This window comes from Peromyscus eremicus, chromosome 3 (genome assembly GCF_949786415.1).
Source record: "Peromyscus eremicus chromosome 3, PerEre_H2_v1, whole genome shotgun sequence".
In the NCBI taxonomy this organism is placed as follows: domain Eukaryota; kingdom Metazoa; phylum Chordata; class Mammalia; order Rodentia; family Cricetidae; genus Peromyscus; species Peromyscus eremicus.
The window spans coordinates 130,623,290-130,646,511 of record NC_081418.1 but is presented as its reverse complement, the minus strand read 5'-3'; the positions used below and the strand labels follow the sequence as shown (position 1 = coordinate 130,646,511).

The following is a 23,222-nucleotide window of genomic DNA, read 5'->3' as shown; positions in this document are numbered from 1 at the left end:
AGCATCTCCCCTGGACCACACTACTGTCCAGTGCAGTGGCTGCAGGGCTCAGCCTCGTAGCTTTTCTTTTTCTTTTTTCCCTTTTGAGATTATAATTTCAACATTTCTCCCTTCCCTTTCCTCCCTGCAGATGCTCCCATATACATACCCCTCCCCACTCTCCTTCAGATTATTAGTATAAAAAGGATGGAGTTCTTCAGGCGTAGCATTCTGATGATAGCTCACAGGATTTAATGCTTATTCTGTTGCTATTACTTCCTTTCCATTTCTTCCCTGGTTCCTGGTCCCTCTCTGAGTCTTCCCGTCTCTCCCTCTGCCTATCCTCCCTTGCACTATCTGGGATGGATGAAAGTGCCTTCCCAAGGACTCCTGTGTATGTGGCGAGTGTACTCTTGCCACAGCCTCTGCATGGGTCTCGCTGCTCATCCTGGCCCCCAGAACTCAGATCTGCAGTAGACCAGCCAGGGAAACACCCAGCCCTTTGGCTGGTTCTCATCGTTGGTAACTTCTCCCCTTCCTCCAGCTGAGCTCTTGTTGGAGTCCTGAAGCAGAGGCAGGAGTAGAAGACGCGGTAGCTGGTATTCGGCACCCTGGAGAGCCTTGGGGATCCTTCCAACAGACAGAGATTGGTAGCCCAGAACTGAAAGCCAGGAGACACCTCGCTGCTGTGAGCTGGGCCCTCATCAGCTGGCGACTTTTTAGGATGTCTCTGTAAGGGTCCCCTTCTGTGAAAGTCAGACAGGATGGGGTCACCACAGAAGCTGTGGTGGAAGCAGCCAGACCCACAGCGGTAGCAGGAGCAGAGGCAGAGAAGCCACAGTGTCTGAAGCACCACCACAGTCCTGGGCGTTCTCCTGTGAAGCCAGAGAGGTAAGGGGCATTAGGAGTGGGCTGGTCCTCACAACCCAAGGGCCGGCATGCCCAGTGTGGCTTGACCCAGACGAACCTGGGAGACGGGGAAGTTCCAAAGAGGAGAGGAAATCTACCTTTCTTTGAGCTTTTAGGGGTGGTAGAGACTGTGTACTTAGTCCCTGGGGCCCGTCTCCTCATAATGGTGTGGAGTAGCCCTCACCTCCAGGGGCATCTCTAGGGGAGGTAGTTTGTGGCAGCCACACCCAGCTGACACTGGGTAGTGAGGCCTCCAGCTCAGATGTCAATAAATACCACTGGCTATTAGTCACTAGCCAGTAACTAATGGGGTGCTGAGGTAGCGGGAGTGAGCACAGGAAGGGACACTTAGTGGGCCCCAGGCCCTAGGAAGTACAGCTTTCCCTGAGTCCCCTGTTCCATTCTCTTCCCTTCCTTCCTCTCTGCTTGGTCTCTCACCTTCCCCCTCCTTCCTCCCTGCCCCACACAAGCTGACCTGGAACTCCCTTGCTTACTTCTGCCCCCTAGCGCTGAGATGACAGGCCTGGCGAATCTAATTTCTTATACCACGTAAATGTGAATGCCAGGGTCTCCCAGTATGACGGACACATGCAGTGGTGTCACCAACACCCAGAAACATTCATATCCCAGGTAATCCCACACAGGACAAAACTGGGGAGTGAAGACCAGGCCCCTCTGTCCACAGCACACACCTCTGGATGGAAGGCATGGCAGGGTCCTGGTCGCCGCCGGGGCTTCTGGGAGCGCATCCTGTTACATTTGACAGAGGCATTATGTGCAGAGCTCACTGTCAAGGTCACAACTCCCCAAAGTTCTAGAGATCCTGGGGGTCAAGATCTGGGAGGTCAGTGGCCCTGGGAGCAGGTTCAGGATGGGCAGCCACCCCCCCCCCCGTGTGTGTGGGGGGGCAGAGGGGCTGGCCCTTAAGTCATGCTGTAAGGAAGGGAATGGGGTGGGCGACAGGCTGGACTCTGTGCCCCAAATCTGAGTTCCTCCATGGTCTCTCAGCCAGCCCCTCCCCCTTGGAGGATGCGAAGGATATATTTGACTTCTGTGGCCTCCTGGAGGATGGGAGAGTAGATGCTGCAGTCACAGGTACGATCTGTCACTAGGAGGAGCAAGTTGCTGCTGGGAATCTTTTGCATCACGAATGTCCTGCAGTAGAGAGGGTGGTGGGCTCTGAGTAGGACGGGTGCAGCCCCAGGAGAAGATCTTGGGGGAGAGACCTTCCAGGACACCGGGAAAGACACGTAGCCACAGGCAGACTAAGGCCAATAGCCCAGTACTTTTACACATGGCATCCCTTCTTTCCCAATAGCCTGGAGAAGGTTGAAGGAGCTGTCATTAATATGCAGGGGGCCATTCCCAGCAGGGATAGTATGTCCGTTTGAGAGCTGGAGAACCTGCAGTTCTGTGCGTGGCCACAAGGTGGCACAATGCTCCTATACACCGCTTGGGGTGGGGGTGGGAGGTAGGGAAAGGCCTTTAAGGGTTGGCCAGGTGTTATGTACACAGCAGTGCCAGCTGCCACCAAGCATTTCGTATGGGGTGGGTGATGTTGCACGCACACACAGGTATATATCACACCTATAAACCCACAGATGTGATCATCACAGCATTGTGTGAACTTGGTCTAGTTCCCGTTCTGCACAGACAAAACTGAGGCTAAGGCTATACTGGAGGTAGAAAGGACCAGAGCTGGATTTAAAGAGTCAAGCTTGTCTGCTGGGAAGCCCTTACCCTCTGCCATCCCCTTGGCGTTTCCTTCAAGCCTTGAGATAAGCACATCAATAGTGCCGGTCTCAGGAAGGCTGATCTGTGTGCACATAAGATGTCACACGTGATAAAGAGACAGAAACCTAAATCTGTCTGATGCCAGAATCTGACACTACAAAATAGTTGGCATGGGTCTGGGGTTCCCCAGACTTGCTGGGGGTCCCAGTGAGCAGCAAGACTGGCTGAGGGAGCTTCCTAGAGGTACTATCCTCCTGGGTTGAGACAGAAGTCTCCGGGCAGGTTCCTCCAGGGTTTGGAGTGGGAAGCAGCAGGCTTGGCCTTCCAAGCCAGTCTGGATGGAGCTAGGAGTTTCTACCCAGGAGCTAGCCTGACTGAGTCCTGCTTAGAAACTCTAGGCTTGGGGTGGCGATGCCCCAGGGAATATAGGGCCAAGCCCCCTCCAATCCTGTGCATTTGCTGAGGACACCCCAGACCTGTGCATAGTTCCTACTTTGTACAGGACAGAACTTCCTGCTTCTTTTCCAGCCGGTGGCGTAAGTGTGCAAGGCCCAGGCATTAGCTTGCCCTGGCTGGTCTGGCCTGAGCAGAGGGCAGGCAAGCAAGGGATTCCTAAGGGAGGCCCCATGGCTTTGGACTTAGAGAGACTTACAGACATGGGAACTGGCCTCTGGACCCCTTGTCCGTGTGCCCCCTAAAGCAGACCACCAAACTGTTGTTGCTCTCTCTCCTGCCTCAGCCTGGGTTTTCCCTGTACTGAAGAATGGGGAAATGAGGAAGGTGGCCTTTCTCTGAAGTGTCAATCCTTTCCTGCTGTGGACCTTCCTGTGGGTGCCAGGGGCGAGAAGCTGCACCCTGGCTAGGCTTGGTGACTGCATGGGGACTTACTTCTGGCAGGCCCCACACTCGATGATCCCATTGACCTCCTGGATGGCTGTCTGGTGCACAAACACTGGGTATTCTGTGTCACAGGGGTGCAGCAGGTCCTGCTTCTTGTGCTTGTGGGCTGCGGGTGACAGGAATGTTAGTGAGGAGGGCTATCACACATCACACAGGTCTGAGAAAGCCCATCTGCAAGGGCAGCATCCTTCAGTTTGCTACAAGGGCCGGGGATACCGTGGCCAGCACTCAGCAAAAGCTCAGTGGAGTCTGCGGGCCTTGCTGAGCTGCTGTACGGCCCTTGCCGGGGCCCCTGAGATCTCTCTGCAGAGCACCTGTGGGCACTGTGCAGCGCGGCTGTCCCAAAGCACACTTTGCCCCTTCTGCCCAGCAGCAAAGGAGGTAGGGAAGGCAGCTGTGGCCTGGAAACGCCTGGAAATGGAGGTGCAGACATGGCTTTGCTTTTGCAAGGTCACACAAGGAGTGAGGAGAATCACAGGTCTCCTCAATGCCTGGACCCAGAAGCTTCCCTCACAGACCGTGAATCTAAGAGGGGAGGCAGGCTGCGGGCTAAACAGTCCACGTGGGCTGGAAAAGTGCCCACAGCACAGCTAGCTTCCATTCCTGTTCCTGCTGCTGGGCGCCCCTACTCCTGGTCCTGGGCCCCCGAGAACAGACACCTCACACTGGCTCCTCTCCTCCCAGGGATTCAGGCTTAGAGCTGAGCTATTTTCCTGTCACCGGAGCCACTGGTGAGAGGTCGTCCTAGTGCTGGTACCTGTCAGAGTCCCCAGGGGTAGGACCAGATGGCTTCTCTGAGGTCACTAGTGAGTCTCCTGGCTGCCCTGCAGAAGTGAGGGACAGAGCGTGCAGGTGACAGGGACGTCTTTGTCTGTATCCTGAGCCTGGGGTGAGTCTGAGCAGACTGCCACACACGGCTTCTGTCACTGATCCAGCCAGGCCCCGTGAGAACGGCTGGGGATGACTTCCCACCACAGCCTGGAATCACCAAGGGGCCTAACCAAAGGAACTTCAGACCCAAGGACTTGACCTGGTCAGCAGCAGCAGCCGAGGAGGCAGAGGGGAAGGAGGGGACATTGTTTGTATAAGGAAGCCAAACAAGAAGGCAGTGGGAGCCTTCCGGCCGCTGGATGTCCAGAACCCGGAGAGAACTGAGCAGGGTGGGCTGAAGTCAGGCGTCTTTACAGCCCGGGACGCCCCACATCTTCAGAATCTAAGTGCCTTTGTGTCTCTTGGCTCATAAAGACCAGGTGTCCCCCCTTTCCAGGCCGGCAGCAAGCGTCACCAGCAGCTGGGACAAAGCTTTTCCTTCGCTTTGTGTCAGGGCTGCCTCAATATGTCATTGTCTTTGGGGACTCTGTCCTTAGGCACAGTTTCATGGGAGGAGTATTATCCTAGAGGACACGCCCTCAAACCTGGAGGCTGGCAGGTACCTGGGCACAGGTGCCACTGCTTCCTTCTCTAGGGTGACCTGGTGGCATCCTACGTGATGGGCCGTACCTCCCTTTAATCATTGTAACCTCTCAGGAGGAGACGGCTGCTTCCTAAGGCAGGGCTGTACTTGTGTGGCCTGAGTTCCGTGTTTTCTTGCTCCCCAGAAATGGTACTTTAAAGTAGATGATGGATTTGGGGACCTCCCCCCCTCCCCGATCCCAATCAAGGAGTGTTCTAGAAAAAAGGAACTCAGCCTGCCTATGCTCACTCCCAGGACAGACTTAAGGGAAGCCCTTTACAGCTCCCCCAGAGCGCTGGGATGAGGCTCTCTCAGCCGGAACTACTTACAGTGATGAAAGACAGCTTTGGCTGCCCAGGGCATGTGCCCACCACAGGGTGGGACATGGCACAGGAAAGGCACAGCATCACACGAGGGCAAGATGTCATAGGGCAGTGATGATGTCACATGGAGCGAAGGTGTTCGGAGGTGATGTGATGTCACACACAGAGGTGAGGGAGCCCGGAGTGAGGGGAAGGTGGTGAGATGAGATTATGAACATGAACGTGGCTGCGACACCCACCCCACCGTCACCCCCGCCCCCTGGCAAAAGCTTTCCAATGAGCTTACCAAAACGCTGCCCACAGCTGCCTCCTAGAACTTACCCTCTGACCCTTTGTCATACCAAGATCCCCAGGCACTCCACTGAAGCAGGAACCTGCAGGATACGGAACACCAGTCTTGGGGGCTGGCATGTGTAGGAAGCTGTCTTTCTGCTTGAGGACATGAGTGGAGGGGGGTGGAGGGTGGAGTTGCATGCCTCCCTCCTCCCTTGGCTAGGGAGCCAGGCTATCTGGTGGGCCGTAGGCAGCCCCTCTTAAGGATATCCTCATACTCCAGTCCCTACATGCAGGGAATCCTCTCCTGCCTGTCACCTCTAATCGTGACCCAGTCCTCCCCCAAAGGGAATTCTCTTCACCTGGGCCCCCCAACCCTAGATTCATGTCCCACCTATCGGGAGCCCTCTCCTTTGGTCCTGGCCTCATGATTCACTTCCCTGGAGCAGGGAGCCCTCCCCTCCCTGACCTCTGACCATGGGTTATTCCCACCCCCACCCCATGGGGGCGGTTCTTCATTTACCCCCTACTCACAGCAGGAATTCATGCAGTAGCCACCGGACCACCATCAGGGAGGCGGAGAGAGGCTGGAGGAAGAGCGGAGTTATTTCAGGGAAACACCAGGTGATGTCCCTGCACAGCCACCCTCCAGACCCGACCTGCCTGTCCCTCGGAAGGAGCCCCAGAGCAGAGGGACCTCAAGGCCTTCTGTAGGTCAGACTCCCCACAGGTAGGATTTGACAAACCCTTCAGGACTCTGGTCATTTCCCGTCTCTGGTGGACCAGTGCTGGGGACCCCTGAAGATCTTAATGTCAGCCTGGGAGTGAGGTGTGCACCCCCAACGATAAGACAGCCCCACAGCTCCAGGGGGAGGGGTGAACATCAGAGCAGAGTCCTGAATAGCCTGAGCCAGAAGGTCTGAGGCAGATGGGAATGGGATCAGGTGACATTGCAAAGGACAGGGCAGAGGATGTGCCCCAGTAGCGGGAAGGAAGGCCTGGGGTGACACTCACACTGATCAGGGCCTGGGCTGCACTGTGGTGATGGTCCGGGGGCTTGCACATGGCCTGGTAGTCATACATGGTCACACTGAAACGCAGAAGAAGCAAGCTGTGTTGAAGCCAAGACCACTCCATGCCCTGGCCTGGAGGCCTGGGTGGTAGGGTTTGTGCTGGCTGGGGTCCATGTGGGCGCCCAAGCTAGAACGGTGAGCCAGAGCAGAAGCCAGCTCATGCCGGAATGGCACTCCCATGCTTGGATGGCTTCAAGAACACGGACTGCACACTTGCTGTTTTGGTCTGCGCTTTCCTGTGACCCCTGAGCCGAGCCTGGAGAGTTTCTTTGAGGGATAGTCACACAACCTCACACCCATCCCGAGACTGGCTTCAGTCTCTGGCTTCAGAAAGGCATCTTTGGGGCCTGTCCAGAGCATCATCTGAGGTCAGACCCTGAGGGCTATCTGAGGACCAGGGAGGGGTGCCTTTCACTTACCGGCTGAACACCCCCATGCTGAGAAGCTGCGTCATGAGAGCACCATCCACTTCCCCCAGAAGTCTTCCCATCTGTGAGAGGGAGCCAGAGCTACCACCAGGCAGTGCCTGTAGTTGCTCTTCCATGGAATCATCTCTTCTTCCCCTGCAGCCCCGCCCCCAACTGCCCATTGCAATGCTGTCTAAATCATGCTGTCATCTGCTGCTGGCTGTGAAATCAGCCCAGAGGGTGCTCAAAAAGGGGTACAGGGTTCCTTAGAACAGCGCACGTGAATCAGGACCTTCAAGAAAATGAGTCTGTGGGCCCCCTTTGTTGCACGTGCTTTTTGTTGGGTGTGGTATGGTGGTGATGGTGGAGGTGGGGTGCTGATGTTGGTGGTATGTGTGTGTGTGGGGGTGTGCGGGTGTGGTGGTGATGGTGAGGTAGTAGTGATTATTAGGATTATGTGATGGGAATGTATCTTTGGCAGGCTCCAGCCAGGGTGTGCCACTAAGAGATCACTCCATGCAACAGATCTAATGCAAGAGGTTTACTGGGGGAGAGGGGTGAGTGGAAGGGCCGTCTTGGAGTGGGGACATGAGAGAGAAATAGAGACAGACAGGCCAGGAGACAGAGAGAATGGGAGAGAATGGAGAAGGAGATGGAGAGAGAGGGGGAGAGAGAGAGAGAGAGAGAGAGAGAGAGAGAGAGAGAGAGAGAGAGAGAGGGAGGGAGGGAGGGAGGGAGCGAGCGCTGTGATGTCCAGAGGGTCCTTTTGAAGGGGACATGTGTCGCTATGAGTTGCTACGGTGGAAATGGGCCACACCCGGTGGCAGCAAGTGAGGTGTAAGCTGCTGCCGTTGAGCAGAGCACCTAATTTACAACAGTGATGATATGAGATGGTGGAGGTGTAACTGGCGATGTAGTGTGCGGTGGTGGTGATGATAATAATGGTGGCAGCGGTGAGGTGATGGTGGTTGTGGTAATGGGGGTGGTAGTGTATGATGTCACAGGTTGTTCTCCGCAAGTTCTGCCATGGGCTTTGCCCATACTGGCCTCTTCATTGCCCTCCATGTCCTGTCCCTTCTCTGCACTGATCGCATTTGTCTTTCACTTCCTGGGCTCTGCCCTCTTTGGGCGTCTCGACCATCTCCACCCATCCCTTTCCCTTTCCCTAGATTTGCTGCCAAAATAATCCCAGACAGCTTGGTTTGGGAAAGTGTTATGCAACCTCTCCACCTCCAAAATAACACGGGACCGTCTCTCCTCCCTTCATGATCTAATCAATCAATATCTGGGGGCGCCTGCAACTATTGCCCAGCACCCTCCAAGGCGACTGGAGTTCTCGCTGCCTTGCGCTTGGATGATTCTGCTCAGTTGGGTAGCTCTTTGCTATTCTAGTGTCTCTGTGTGTGTTTGTTTTTCTTCCATCACCAGGTAGCAAGATCCCTGCAGACTACTCTGCTCGTGATTGTTCATTGGAGGTGCGTGTGTGCGTGTGTGAAACCTGAAACTTATGCTCTTTAAGATAGGGAAGCCGGAGCTGGGCGGTGGTGCACACCTTTAATCCCAGCACCGGCAGATCTCTGTGAGTTCGAGGCCAGCCTGGTCTACAGAGTGGGATCCAGGACAGGCACCAAAGCTACACACACACACACACAAAAAAAAAAAGACAGGGAAGCCGGGTGCAGACCAGGGACAGTTGATCCAAATTCCTGTAAGCCCATCTTGCTCTCTTGCTTGATTGTAGGCTTATTCATCACCAGCCCTGCTGAGCCCTGCCTGGTTCTGAGGTGGGAGGTCTGACTGTAAGGAAGCACACCTTGGAAAATACTTCTGCCTCTGCAAACAAAACTCCATGTCCTAGAACATGTCACTCAGCAGGAAATGTCCACTGCCCTTCTTTTAGTGAGGCAGCTTGGCTGCAAAAATGGTAGCCATGTGCTCCACAAAAGACTACACTTCCCAGAAACCCTTGTATTGAGGGCTGGCCAATGAAATGGAGAAAAACCTAGATGAGGACTTCTGGGAATCTGCTTAAAGTGAGAGGACTATGTTGGGGCACCCAAACGTCACTGTTGCCCTCCTGCTTGGGAAGTGGACTAGAAGTCAACAGTTTCCCTTGCTATGGTGCCACCATGAGGATGGGGATACCTGGTGCCTCCAGGAAGCCATACTAAGCCTAGGCTGCTTTGATCTATGAGATAACTTGTGCTTTGCTTAAGCCAATGCATCAGGGACAACGTACTTCCTAACAGATATAGCTACTGTTGGATTTTGTCCAAATGAGTTAGTGCCTCAGGCTGAAATTCTGGACCTGCAAAGGGAAGGTCCCAATGTGGATTTTGGGTCCCTCATCACTTCAGGACCCAGATTTTAACATGTGACTACGTGAGGGACGGAGCTGGCAAGGGCTTCCCAAGGCACCCTCCACCTGAGAGTATCTGCACATAGCACAGCCAACATGCTGCAGAGCTCTGGGACAGCCAAAGGCCTAGGGTTGCCTGCATCGAGTTTGCTATGAGTTTAGGATGGAGTCAAGGTCCTATGAGATCTGCCCTCGAGCCTGGAGTCCAGTGGATGGCTTAGGCAGGAAAGAATTTAGAAGTGAGTTGATTCCCGCTGTGAGATGGTTGCCCCAGGGCAGGGCTAACTTTCCTGCTGTGTGGCTGTGCCTCAAATACCCATCCAGGTGCTCCTATCTGTGTGTTCAAACTGGTCTGAGTCCCAGGCCTGTGGGTCTGGTGGCCTCACTACCCAGCACAGCTCAGCTTACAGCTTGTCCCAGGCATGTCCAGATGAGGGAAGAGATACTGAGGCCCGTGAAGGAGCTTCAACTCCAGTCTTGACAAGACTGCTAGAGCTAACCCAGGGGTTCAGCACTCCTTATCCTTGGCCTTCGAAGATCTGCAGGATTGGCTGTAATTCTATGAGACCCGGCCAGGTGCATCAGAGGCAGTTAACTGTTTTGAGTAGAGACAGAGAAACCTGGACAGGGTGTTGAAGGACTCAGGATGGCGACCAGGTGGTAGGGACTTGTACCCCACCCCAGACAAAGCTGGTCTGAGTTCACCAACCTCGTGTGTGTGTGTGTGTGTGTGTGTGTGTGTGTGTGTGTGTGTGTGTGTGTGTGTTTGGGGGCATGTCTTGGGGCTGACAGAAGCCTCTAGAGCAGTGGTTCTCAACTTTCCTAATGCTTCAGCCCTTTGACACAGCTCCTCATGTTATGGTGACCCCCCAACCATAAAATTATTTTCATTGCTATTTCATAACTGAAATTTTGTTACTGTTATGAATCATAATGTAAATATCTGTGTTTTCTGATAATCTTAGATGACCCCTGTGAAAGGATTGTTCGACTCCCCAAAGGGGTTGAGACCCACAGGTTGAGAACGGCTGTGCTAGAAGCTAGTTTCATTTATACTTTGTCTAATTTCATAAAGGATTTGGATCAGCTTGTAAGCCTATGCAAAACATAAGATAATACAACACTTGAGAAAATGAAGGCACATAAGCTAACTACTTAAAATAGAGAATGAAAATGTATGTTGCATCAAATATAAGTCTCAGAAGAAACTGACTGTTTCTGGGATGTCTTGGGATTATACTTCATGAGCATATGGGTGGGTATCCTCTGGGTAGAATGGGAGCAAATCAACCCAATGTGTTATTCAGGAGCCCTGGGGTCTCCTTTATGAGGTGGCCCTTTGCTGCGTGTCTCAGGTAGATTGGGCTGCGGGCAAAGATCGGCAAGCTAGGGATGAGAGCTCCGACTGGCCTACTGGGGACTTGCGTGGGCTCTTGAGCAAAGAACAGCCTTTTTGTTTTCAAATGGTTAGGGGAAAAAAATCAGGAGGCCATTAATATTTCAAGCTCATGAACATTACATGAGATGTTCAGTATCCATAGCAGATCCTGTTGAAACGGTGCCTGCTCACTCGTGTGTCCTCTGTCTCAGCTCTTGCCCAGCCACCGTCAGGGACCACCAGCTCACAAGGCTGATGCCCTGAAATGCTCTCTGCCCCTCCGTAGGCTCCCTGACCCATATCCTGGCATACTTTTGGGCCTGTCTGTAATCTTGTCTCACTTGACTAAACCACCTGGCTCCCCTGCCACTCCTTATGCTCATGGCCACCTTCAGACCCTTGAGCTACTCCACAGGAGACCCACAGCTAGTCATGGTCATATGGCAGTGGGACTAACTAAGATCTGAGTGACTGAGACACTGTTGTCCTTAGGCCTCTTCAGCCATAGGGTCAACGTTTGTTTTCATCCATTTTCTGACAGAATGGACTGCCTCTATGTGAAGAAGGGCATGGGAGAAAGAAAAAAAAGTGGGGGGAAAAGGGAGGGGAGGAGGCAGGCAGAATCCGAGGCCCAGATGCCAGGACTAATGACTGGTTGAAGTTTGGGCAGCGTCCTGACGACAACCCAAGCCTTTCCGGTAGGAGGAAACAGTGAGATCTGCTTTCCCTTCTTAGCTCCTGCTGCATGTGAAGCGGGCTATTCAAGAACTGTTCCCGGGGAGCCAGCCCCATGGCCCTTTGGTCCCCTTCTCTCCCGATTCTATCTGTGCCCAGACTCCTGATGTTTTGGCCTACTTCCTGACATGTTCTGACAGTTTCCACGGACCCTCAGCCTCAGACGAGGCTACAGTATGGCTTTGGGGGCAGAGACTACCTTGGCCAGGACTCTGGTCAGAGTCAGCTCTGCCCCTGCAACTCTGTCAATATCCAGGCATCTGGAGCTTCCAGCTTGGGGTTGAGCCCTGACATCAGGTGACCCAGCCTGTGGTGTTCAGGAGGAGACAACTGAGGCCCAGGTCTTGGAAGCTGCTAGACAAATTGAACATACGCCTTCTGATGAAGTTCCTCTTGGAGGTTATTCAGGGCTGTGGGCTTGTTCAAAGAACTGGTTCAGGTGTCTATGTTCAGGTTTGGCCCAGGGTTGAACAGGCTTCTTTTAAAAAGTGTAATTTAAAGTATAATTTCTGGCTAATTTTAGGGTCTGATTTGTGGCTGAGCAGATATAAAATTACCATCGTGGCTTCCTCTTCTGTCTGAGTTGGTGCTTGGGGGGAAGGCAGCCTGCTGGGTAAAGGAAGGAAGGATTGCTCCCATGCCCCTGCTAGCCTGTTGGCACCCTGACTTGGTGATGACAGTAGAATTTTCCTCAGGGAGTCCCAGAAAGGAGAGGTGCAGAGGGATGGGAAAGTCCCCCTGGGTACCATGATGGAAGAGAGGGATGGGAGGATGGGTAGAGGAGGGCAAGACCCAGGCAGCAGGGGTGTGTAGGGCTCAAAAGTCCCTCCTGGTTGTGTGGGGGGAGGGGGCAGGACACATGGTGGCAGTGTTCTTCCTGAGCAGTGTTCTTATTGAGTGGCTCCTCACCACATGTGACGTGGCACTTCCTCTCACCACGTCTCAGAGAGGTCAGCTTAGTCACAGGTAACAGGGATCCGCACTTGTCATCTTGCCCTGTGATTTGGATTGAGGATAACTCCTTTCTTCTACCCCGATTTGCTCCAGAGTGGGACGGAGGCCCCAGCTTTTGGTCTGTTTGGCTGATGTAGCTGCTTAAGGGTCTTGGCCTCCTCCTGCCCTCTTCTCTAAGTTCTGCCTCTTCAGTCACTTACCTCCTGAGGTCTCTCTGAGATCAGAACGAAGCCGTTGTTGTCTATGACAAAGCAGTCCAGATCCTGGGGGAGAGGCGGGGACAGGAGGTCACAGCTGGCTCCAGCCCTCCTGCTCATCCAAACAGCTGGGGGGGGGGGGATGAGCCCCGCAGGCAGGGTCAGGGAGGGGACATTTGGAGAGAAGGAAGTAGTCCACAGGGGGACGCAGGACACGGACCTCCCACCTGTGCGCTCCTTCAGGAGTAACTTACAGTGTCCTCGCAGCTCTCCGGGCATGGCCCCTCTCCAGTGCCACACTGGAAGCAAGAGGAGACACTGTGAACGGTGTGTGCCTCCTTCGTGGGTGCAAGTGCATGCGTGTCTGTGTGTGTCCATGTGTAGCATCCTGTGCGTGTGTATCTATATGTGTTCAGTGCGTAGGTGTTAAAGGTAGGTTTGTGTGTGGTGTGAATGTGGAGTGTTTGGACACATTTTATGTGTGGTCTACATGTGGTATGTATATTCTGTGTGCATGTGTATATCTGTATGTCTGCAGTGTGCTATGGTCATGAAGAGTGTGCTATATGTGGATAGATGTGGACTGTGTCTTGTACGTGGGAGGTCTGTGATGTGTGTGTGTGTGTGTGTGTGTGTGTGTGTGTGTGTGTGTGCATGTATGTGTGTCTGTATATATACACTATGTGGTGCATTTGTGAAGTGCCTATTGTATGTGGAGAATCTGCCTGTGGTAAATGGAGTATATGTGCCTGGAGTATGTGAAGACAGGCATGTACACACACGTAGGTATGTCTTAGCGGGCAGGGCACTGAGCAGCAGGCTGTGCTCTTCTGAGGACGAACACAGGCCACTTGTCACATGGTTAGGGCTTTCATATGGTAAGTGGGTTCTTATTGGTCCCCTTCACCTCTGTGGCCTTTCTGTTTTCACTGTGCAACTCCCTGTGCCCAAGGCAGGGACCTGGCAGCCCGGAGTGAAGGAGTAGAGGGGACTTTTCCCTGTGACGATGACTCAGGCTAGAAGGACATGCAGAGGACAGTGAAGGCTTCTGGGGTGTGTGCGTGCGTGCTTGCGTGTGTGTGTGTGTGTGTGTGTGTGTGTGTGTGTGTGTGTGTGTGCTTGCGTGTGTGTGTGTGTGTGTGTGTGTGTGTGTGTGTGTGTGTGTGTGAGTGTGTATGGGGGGGCCTTACAGGGAGGGGCCAAGTGAAGTTCTGCTTTATTCTGTAACAGGCAAGGCCAAGGTGGTTTGGGGACAACAGCAGTATCCCTATTTTACCCTTTGTCCTGGATCTGACCAAGGGACAGAGCACTGGAGTAGGAGCAGGAAGAGGCCCAATATGCAGAGTCCAGAGAATGTCAGGAAGGCAGAAACAGAGTGGAGGTGTCTCCTGTGGGACTGATGGGCCAGGCTGTGGGACAGTCCTTCCCTATGGATGCCTACCTGCTTCATGGCTGCCCAGAACTGGCGCTGGAGGTAGTCCACTTGCATCTGGATGCCCACAGCTGTGGAGAGCAGGAAGGAGGAAAGGCAAGAGCAGATGGAGATTTGGGGAAGGGGGAAACAGCGAGAGAAGAAAATAATAGAATCCACTTAAAGAGAGGAAGCTTATCAACAGGGCCTGTGGGGAGAGAAGCACGGGCAGGAGGGAATGGTGGAGCGTCAGTCATCGGCAAGGGGAATTTAGGGCCTCTGGAAGCAGGAGTCTGGCTGGAGAACGGGATCCAGGCCAGTGGATTCTCTCTGTGGGAGAAGCAATACCAAGAGATGCCTGAGAAGGGGAAGGCTCTAAGGCCAGAGAACCATGAGGATAGCTTCCTGTCTGGTCCCTGGGGGCTCAAGGCAGCCTAGCTGTGTGTCTCTTCTCCCGTGACCCAGGTGAAGAAAGAGGCTGAGGAGAACATTGTTTGTACAAGATCATGGGGGCAGAAGTGGCAGATTTGTGAGTCCGGAAACTCGCCGGCCTTGTGGCTCTCAGACCTAGGGTGACACCCTCTGTGTAACACCTACCCTAGGCACAGTCCCAGTAGGCACACGGGAAGAAAACTGAGAGTTGCAGAAGGCCGAGCCATAACCAGACCAGCCAAGTTTGCAAGGCCATTTCCTGGAGACCAGGAATGCCGTCAGTGCACAAACGCTTCCCTTTTGATGTCTCCCAACACAAGCGCCATCTGCCTCTTTGATTCCCAAATAGGTCTGGAGAACCCAAGGGGGCACTCACATACTAAGAGAAATCTGGGACAAAGAGCGACAGGAGAACTTGGGGCCAAAGAATAGAAAGAAAAGGCAGGCTATGCTGAACAGAAAGAGAGTTTCCAAAGTAGGCCAACTTCTTAATGTCCAGAATAATATTAAAGGCATTTGGGGGGCTTTGGGTGAGTTAGGCACCTTTATAGGCATAGAGGTGTTTAATCCTTCATAGACTGGCCCTAGCCTCATTTAGACTTCATGGGCTGAGGGAACAGAACCGAACAGAGGTTCCATGGCTCAGCTAAGTTGCCAGCCAGGAAGTAACAAACCTCGCTTTGGTCTGGGGCCCTGAGCCTCTAAGGCATAGCTCTGAGTTGTTCCCTCTGTGTCTGGACGGGAGGTCTGGCAGGCAAAATGGCCTGCAGCATGTTGGCAGGCCTCTCATACTGAGCATGGGGAAGCTCAGGGTTCTCAAGCATTATACCACCTGCCTTGGTGGCATAAAAGTCACTTGATGCCCATCACAATTCTGAGTGTGCCCTGTGGCTCTTCCAGGATGCACTTGTGCCCCAGTATGGCACAAGGGTGTAGATCTGTATCTTCTTTTCTTTTTTCTTTCTTTCTTTCTTTCTTTCTTTCTTTCTTTCTTTCTTTCCTTCCTTCCTTCCTTCCTTCTTCTTTCTTCTTTCTTTCTTTCTCTCTTTCTTTCTCTCTTTCTTTCTCTCTTTCTTTCTTTCTTTCTTTCTTTCTTTCTTTCTTTCTTTCTTTCTTTCTTTCTTTCTTTCTTTCTTTTTTTTAAAGATTTATTTATTATGTATACAGGGTTCTGGCTGCATGTATCCCTGCAGGCCAGAAGAGGGCGCCAGATCTCATTACAGATGGTTGTGAGCCACCATGTGGGTGCTGGGAATTGAACTCAGGACCTCTGTAAGAACAGCCAGTGTTCTTAACCTCTGAGCCATCTCTCCAGCCCTGACCTGCATCACAGGCAGATCTCTGTGAGTTCGAAGCCTGCCTGGTCTACAGAGTGAGTTCCAGGAAAGGCGCAAAGCTACACAGAGAAACCCTGTCTCAAAAAACCAAAAAAAAAAAAAAGATGGTGGGAATCCAGCCTGGTATGAGCCTGGGGAGGCTTGATGGGGAAAGAAATCAGGGAATAGTCACGCCAGCAGAGTTCCAGCCAGTGCAGCTGTATCACTGGATTTTCCAGGGCCACAGCCCGGATCTGGCTTACTTCAGCAATGAGCTGAGACTGGCATTGCCACTAAGCTGCAGACCCAGATTTTTTAGTGTTTCTCATTTTGAAACAGGGTTTTGCTGAGTTGCCCAGGCTAGTCTTGAACTTGTGAAGCTTCTGTATAAGCCTGCACCACTGTTGAGGCTCAGGGGACAGGAGATGCAGGATCTGGATTCTAGACCAGAGCCTCCTGAAGGGTAGCTGAAAGTCACTCCAGAGTTTCTCACCCAGGAGGCAGGCTAGGGCTGGGAACCCACATTTCTCATGGAGCACGTGATGTTGTAGCAGGTTCTGGGAGACCCTAGCCCAAAGCCTTCCCACATAGATGAGTTTTATAAGATGATGGGGATGTCCCACACCCGTCGTGTCCCAAACTGTAGCCATTAACCACCATGGATGCTGGAGACTCCGTATGTGTCTCTTGGGATTGAGGGCCTGAATTTTTAGTATTATTTTATCTTAATGTAAATGTGGCTAACCCCATACACTTGGCAACTTCCATGTTGGACAATACAGTTACACAGCTAATCTGCGTTTACAGGTAAAACAACAACAAAACCCAAGGCCCTAGAAGGCCCCTCCTTTCTCTCACAGTCTTGGGATTTCTGAGGTGGGACTGAGGAGCCTCTGTGATAGGGACAGCTGGGCTTAAAGGCCCAGGTGGCTGAAAGGGGTAGGTGGGGGTAGGGGGCAGGTAGATCCGTGAGAAATACAGACATGCCATGCCATCCCAAGTGGGCAAATGCTCTGTCTCAGCCAGTGTGGTGCTCCTCATCACCCACTTCCTTCTCTGAGGGTGCAGGGACCCCCATTTTACTCCCTCACTTTTTTATTGAGGGTTACCCTAGGAGCTCACTGCACACAGATTTTCTTCACTGGCAGAAACAGGGCTGAACTCTGCTTCTAAGCACTATCAGTGGGCAGTGGTGCTGATGCTGAGGAGAGTCAACTCCTTGGGATGTAAGGAAGCTTATTCGACTTCATCCCTGGCTCCAGTGGTCAAAGGGTCTCAGATTGTTTCTAGAATGGGACTCTACCTCTCTCTTTTGTGGCTTAGGGTGTGTCCCACGGACTCATGCACTTTCCAAGCTGGAGGAGGCTCTGTGACTCTAATATGGGAAGTCTGGAGAAGGTAGGGTTTGATTCTGCCTCCATGAAAGTCAGGCTTCAGGACTTCTTGGATAGAAGTGAGGGCTTGGCAAAGGGCAGGCTGGTGGTGGGTCCACCACAAAGCCAGCTGTCTATCCTGAGCCACTGGGTCACGGTGAGCAACCAAAAGCATTTCCACATGTTCAGAAGCTGACCCCACTCTCTGCCCGAAAGCCTGATCTAAAGGTTCGAAGTCTGCACCTAAAGGCTCAGTCTTGCCCATGGCTGCTACTTCTCTTTGCCCACCTAGGTTCTGAAGACCTTGGTCCCAGGACGCCATGCAGAAATGAGTATATACACTGCTTATTTCTGCTGTGGCCACTGTGGCCAAGCCAATGTTCTCTTGCCCTGTGACTTTAGGGTCCCAGCTTCCCAATCTGGCCTTTCTATGATCCATTCTCCATATGACCACAGCCATCTCCCAGAAGGTCCAAACCCATCACTTCTTGTCCCCCATCCCACCTTCCTGTCCCCCATCCTGCACACCCATGAGGCAGCCTTGCTGGTGTCTTTGGTTTCAGCCTGAGTCACTGTTTTCCTCAACAGGGTCAGCTCCTTCCTACTCCAGGACATTCTCATCAATTGTCTCTTTCTGGAATGCTCTTACCTAGAACTCTGTATAACTGGTGGTATAATCAGATTTCAGCTCCTTATAATCAACTCAACCTCATCACCTGGCAGAGACTTCCTTGCTCTCCCCGATGAAACAGCCCTCCTCCTCCCTCTCCCTCCTGTCCCTCCTCCTCCCCCTCCTCGTTCTCTCTCTTACTGCTGTTTCATTTTCTAAGTGACATGATTTGTTTATCTCACCCCATGGAGTGGGGTTCACAGAGGGCAAGCGGACCAAGCTCTGATTCTTAGATCTAGAATCACGCTGTCACATAACAGGGTTCGAGAAATGTTTCTGAGTACATTTGTGTCAGCACTTGACGGGCGGGAGGGGGGGGCAAATTTATGGGTGATCTCACTTCCCTGACTGCAAAGGTTCAGACCTTCCCAGAGCCCTCCTCCCCTGTGGAGCTCCAATTCATCGCTCACACCGACTTGTCAACTTAGAGATTTATCCGTGTGCCCCAAGTCCCTTAGCAATCCACTGGAAATGAGAGATTTAAGTGGGAAACGAAGTGAATCCTCCTTCTGACAAGAAGGGCAAGATGCTGATACAGAAGTGGGAAGGGAGTGGGGGTGGGGTGGGGGTGAGAGGGCGGGGGGGGGGTGAAGGAGCAGGAGGGAGGATGGGACACAGATCGTCTTTAGAAATGGAGCTGCCCTGTCAGTGACTCAAACTCCCATACTCCTAGGCTTTACTCCTGACACAGCACATTCACAGACAGAGCTCAGCCTTCAGACCTAGTATCCCTGCTCTGCTGGGGTGGGGTGGGATGGACTCTAGGAATTCACCAGAGTGCCTGGGAGGACCATCTTCCTGAGTCACCTCCTGCTACCTGCTGTGCGGCTGCATCTGCCTAGAATTTTTGATGAGGAGAAACAGGCAAGGCCAGGGTAGGAAGGCTTCCTGAGTGGCTTCCCTGGGGGTAATTAAGAGATCTTCCCTTATGATTGGATCCGATGGGTCCCTGTTTTCTAACTTGACCTTAGTTTGTGAGGGACCTGCCACGGAGAAAGGATAAATCCCAGACCTCTTTCCACCTGTCATAGTTTACCTGGGTCCTTCCCCTGTCCTCACCCTCGCTGCCCCAGGCTACCTCCTGCCTTCCCCTCCTGCTGTCTCTCCACAGGAATCTTGTGTTTCCTCCAAGACCCCAATGCTTTACTGTCCTCAGCTGGTCCTATAGCCTAACAGAGCACCCCAGTAAGACCACAGGCAGCTGGAGCCTTAGCAGGACATACATCCTTGCTCTACGGTGCAGCTGAGTCACTGGGGATGACAAAACAACACACACACACACACACACACACACACACACACCAGAAGCAGACACACACACACACACACACACACACCAGAAGCAGACACACACACACACACATACACACACACACACACATATACTACAGGCACACACAGACCCCCCACACACCACAAGTACAGACACACACACACACACACACACACCAGAAGCAGACACACACACACACACACACATACACACACACACACACATATACTACAGGCACACACAGACCCCCCACACACCACAAGTACAGACACACACACACACACACACACACACACACACACACACACACACTCTCCTTCTGGAGCATCATCCTTTCTCTGCTGGCCTCTGCACCTGTGATGATCCTTCTTGGCCTATGACTAGATGAACAGAGACGGTGCTGGAGGGACCTGATTTCTGCAGCATTAGCTGTGGATCGGACAGGTACTTAGTGAGCACCAGGGTCAGAGGATTCCAGGGCTGGAGGCACCTGCAGAGCCCAACCCACCTGCTCATTCTTTGAGGCAAGAACTCAGCAAGGCTCCAGGTTACCAGCTAGTTAGCAAAAGTATAGACAGCTAACAAGAGGGCCTAGAGCTGTGGGGGATAGGGAGAGGGTAAGGTCAGTTACCCCTAAATAGCTCACAATACAAGACAGAAAGCTACCACACAAAATTCTCTGTGATTAGAACCATAAAATAGCCCAGAGAAAACATCCCTACAGAGGGGATGTTGGGGTGTTGATGTTAATTTTACGTGTGTGTGTGTGTGTGTGTGTGTGTGTGTGTGTGTGTGTGTGTCCATCCTTCCCAAGGACAACCTGTGGGAGTCTGCTGTCTCTTTCTACCGTGTGGGTTCTGGGGGGTCAACCTCAGGCCATTAGGCTTGATGGCAAATGCTGTGACCTGCTAGTAGAGCCGTCTTGCCATCCTGGAGCTGAGTTTTTAGGTTGGGGTAGATCACTGTGGGCAGAGAGCATCGTGCTCCTGAAGGGTCTGTTTTCCTGAGACGGGAGGTGGGAGCGTGTTCAGGCAGTGGCAGGTTGCCTTGTTGGGAGGGTAGGCGCAGGGGACTTCAGAGTAGATGAGGACTCCTCACAGCCCCGAATCACGAGGCCTTGGCCCCAGCCCTGAATGACCCTGGAGGAAGGACACTGGGGCACACACCTCTGCTGGGTTACCTATGAGCTAGACCATCTGCTGGCCAGGCAGACTTTCAGGATGGAAAGGAATGAGGGGCGTTTTATGCTGCAGGCTGGGAAGCCTGGCTCTCTGCTGGCTTAGCCCCTGGCTCAGTTCAGCTTTGGATGGAACGCTTTTCATCCTGGTGCACAACAGTTGTTAGACGGGCATTGTCTTGCTTCGTAGAGGCTTTTGGATTCTCTGTTGCAGCTTGCCCCATTCACCTGTCTAACCCATCCTTTAGACAAGCCAGGAGCCGGCTCCTTCAGGGTTCCCTGTGGGCACCGAGGCACATGGTCTCTGCGCTTGTTGGGCACCTGGTCCTCCAGGCTGCAACTGACTGATTTGACACCCTGGTCTCCTAAATAGTCCTGGCCAAGGGTGGTCACATCTAGAGGTTCATCCCCGTGTTTAGAGGGCCCTCGGTTCCCTCCTGAGGATCCTCAACACTCCTCTTGCAAGAGAACTCAGCCTTTAAGGAGGCGGCTCTTCGCACAGCTAGGCTCTGACACAGGAGACAGACCTGGTGTCTGGGATCCAAGGTCTGGGTTCCAAGTCAGTCGATGGGGCTGTGATCTGAGTCCTGTACCCCTTGGAAGGTCCTGCCTTCCAAACGGACAGACAGAGGCGGCCTCTCGTGAGAGTGCTGGGAGGTGAGAGGAGGCTCGGTTACCTCTGATCTTGGGCAGGGGTGATTCACCTACAAACGCTCTCCTGCTACCACAGAGCTTTGGCGACCGATGCGCGTGCCCGCCATCGCAGATGCGCCCCAGCTGTCACTCCGCTGCGCGCTCTCCTCCCTCTGCTCGCTCGCTGTTGAGCACGCGCTCTCTGCTCCCTCTGCCTCTCCCCCTCTTCGGTCTGTCTTCCTCCCGCCCTCCCTCTTTGGCTTCAGTTTGTCGCTGACCCCGCAGCCCCCTCCCCGGCAGCGGCAGCTCAGCCTGTGGGTCCGCTTCCTTCGCAGGCGCTGCCCAGGCTCCCGCTGCCCTGAACCAGACCCGACACCCCGCGTTCTGCCTTCCAAGCTGCCCATGTCCAGCTACCTGGTCTGAGCATCAGGTCCCAGTGCAAAAAGGTGAGTTGTGAGCAGTTTCTGGGAGAGAAAGAGCCAGCGCAAAAGGAGGATGGCTTGGGTATGGGAACTAGGGGCCATCTACATTGGGCCACCTGGATTAGCAGATTAACAGGGCTTCCTTCCTAGGGCAGTTGCTGGGGTGGGGTGAGGGGACCCGATACTTAGGACCAGACTCCTGGGCAACCCAAAGGTACAGAGCATTAGGAACTCTGACCCCTCAGTGCTGGGGATATAGCTGTGCTTTCTGCTAAGGAGGGGTTAGGGAGGAGGGGGCAGGGAGGAGAGCGGTTCTGGTGCCACATGATGGCCCCGGGTAGCAGGGAAATGTCCCTGCAGCAGGAGGAGCGGCTACCAGAGAGAGGGAGACAGCTTGGGTGTTGGAGACAGGCTGGTATACAGAGAGGCTTGGAGTGGGAGTGGAGGGTGGAGGACCCACTGAGGGAGGCAAGGGCTGGACCTTTCTTGCTCTGGCTGGGTTTGCTGGCCTTCAGGTAGCTGTCCTTGGGCAAGGGTGCAAAGGAGCCCTTGCTAGTTGAGACAGTCTTTGCAGTCCTGACGGAGCCTCCCTGGTGGGGGTGTGGCTGGGAGTGAAGGAGGGGTATCTGGTAGTTCTTCCTTACAAACCCAGGCCTTGATTTTAGCACACTGAAGAGCCAGACAAGCCAGGAACTAGAGATGCTTAGGTGGCCTGCCACTGCATAATGGCCTTTGCAGCAGGTGGGCCAGATGCCTTAGGAGCGCTGGGCACTGAGTGTAGGGGGCAGTGTACAGCCAGGTCACATTCACCTGGCTGCCTGGCTCTCTCATGGGCATGGATGCCCGACTCGGATCAGGACATTGGTTTTCAGGAGCCCCAGGCCCATTTCATAACGCTGGATTCTGCCCAGGAATCTGCAGTTCAAATTCCTGTATGGCCGGCAGGTCTGGGGCTGGGCTCTGATTGGTTGCTCTGCCTCCCACCCCCAGCTGTCTGCATTCCAGGGTGGTGGTGGGGATGTTGGCACCAGGCTGCCAGGGTTTGTTGGGCATTGCCTTGTGTGACTCAGATTGACAGGCCCACAGCTTAGATAACTACAGCAGGTGGGGGGAGGGGAAGGAGCCAGCATGTGGCACTGGGCGGGGGAAGTCCAGCTGGTAGGGAAATCCAACATCAGCTTCCAAGCTGCCAAGAAGAGCCCAGCGCTCCCACCCCCACCTTCCCACTGCAGGAGGGCTCTGGCTTTGCCAGAAGAGGGAGCCGGGCAGGCAGGGCAGGCAAAGAGGCGGGCTTCTTAAGCCCCCTTGCTGTGTTCTTTGAGGTTTGACTAGAGGACTTGTCTGCTTACCCTATTCTCAGGACAAGCTTACCCTATTCTCATTTCCCAAGTGCCAAGATCCAGAGCCAGGGTCTTGCTTTGGTCAGGTGGGTGGGGAGGGAGGGAGCTGGAATGGGTGGTTGTGTGTGTGTGTGTGTGTGTGTGTGTGTGTGTCTGTGTGTGTGTCTGTGTGTGTGTGTGTGTCTGTATGTGTACAATGCTGGGAAGAGGAGGGAGTCAGAATGAAGCTTGGGTGTGGGGTAGGTGATCCTTCTTGGCTCCTGCCTGGGGAGGCAGTGAATGGTGGGAACCTTCTGGGTCCTCAGTGGACTCTTTGGCTTCCCAGAGCGACCCAGGTGTGTGCTGGGTGACTCAAGGGCCTTCCTGTTCTGCTTCCCAGGGATTCTGTCAGAGAGGGAGAATTTGACAAGGAAATGTGGCTCAAGAAGCTGGAAGCAAGAGGACAGTGTACGGAGGGGAACCTGGAAGGAGGGTGTGTGGCCGTTCCAAGCAGACATCTAG

General features: G+C 53.5%; 1 protein-coding gene across 3 annotated transcripts in view; it reads right to left on the bottom strand.

Moving 5' to 3' along the window:
• Window positions 1–269: 269 nt before the first annotated feature.
• Window positions 270–23,222, bottom strand: part of Cacna2d4 (calcium voltage-gated channel auxiliary subunit alpha2delta 4) — a 108,160-nt gene continuing 85,207 nt past the window's right edge. For 2 of the 3 annotated variants that reach the window (XM_059258472.1, XM_059258471.1), the window contains 12 exons: window positions 14,116–14,177; window positions 12,929–12,973; window positions 12,678–12,740; window positions 7,064–7,134; window positions 6,586–6,661; window positions 6,106–6,158; window positions 5,620–5,672; window positions 5,305–5,325; window positions 3,511–3,628; window positions 1,931–2,043; window positions 1,581–1,663; window positions 270–854 (listed from right to left, as the gene is read on the bottom strand). In XM_059258472.1, the coding sequence (XP_059114455.1) occupies window positions 750–854; window positions 1,581–1,663; window positions 1,931–2,043; window positions 3,511–3,628; window positions 5,305–5,325; window positions 5,620–5,672; window positions 6,106–6,158; window positions 6,586–6,661; window positions 7,064–7,134; window positions 12,678–12,740; window positions 12,929–12,973; window positions 14,116–14,177 (863 nt within the window). In that variant the 3' untranslated portion in view covers window positions 270–749. The remainder of the gene's footprint in view (window positions 855–1,580; window positions 1,664–1,930; window positions 2,044–3,510; window positions 3,629–5,304; window positions 5,326–5,619; window positions 5,673–6,105; window positions 6,159–6,585; window positions 6,662–7,063; window positions 7,135–12,677; window positions 12,741–12,928; window positions 12,974–14,115; window positions 14,178–23,222) is intronic. The other variant, XM_059258470.1, reaches the window with a different exon arrangement.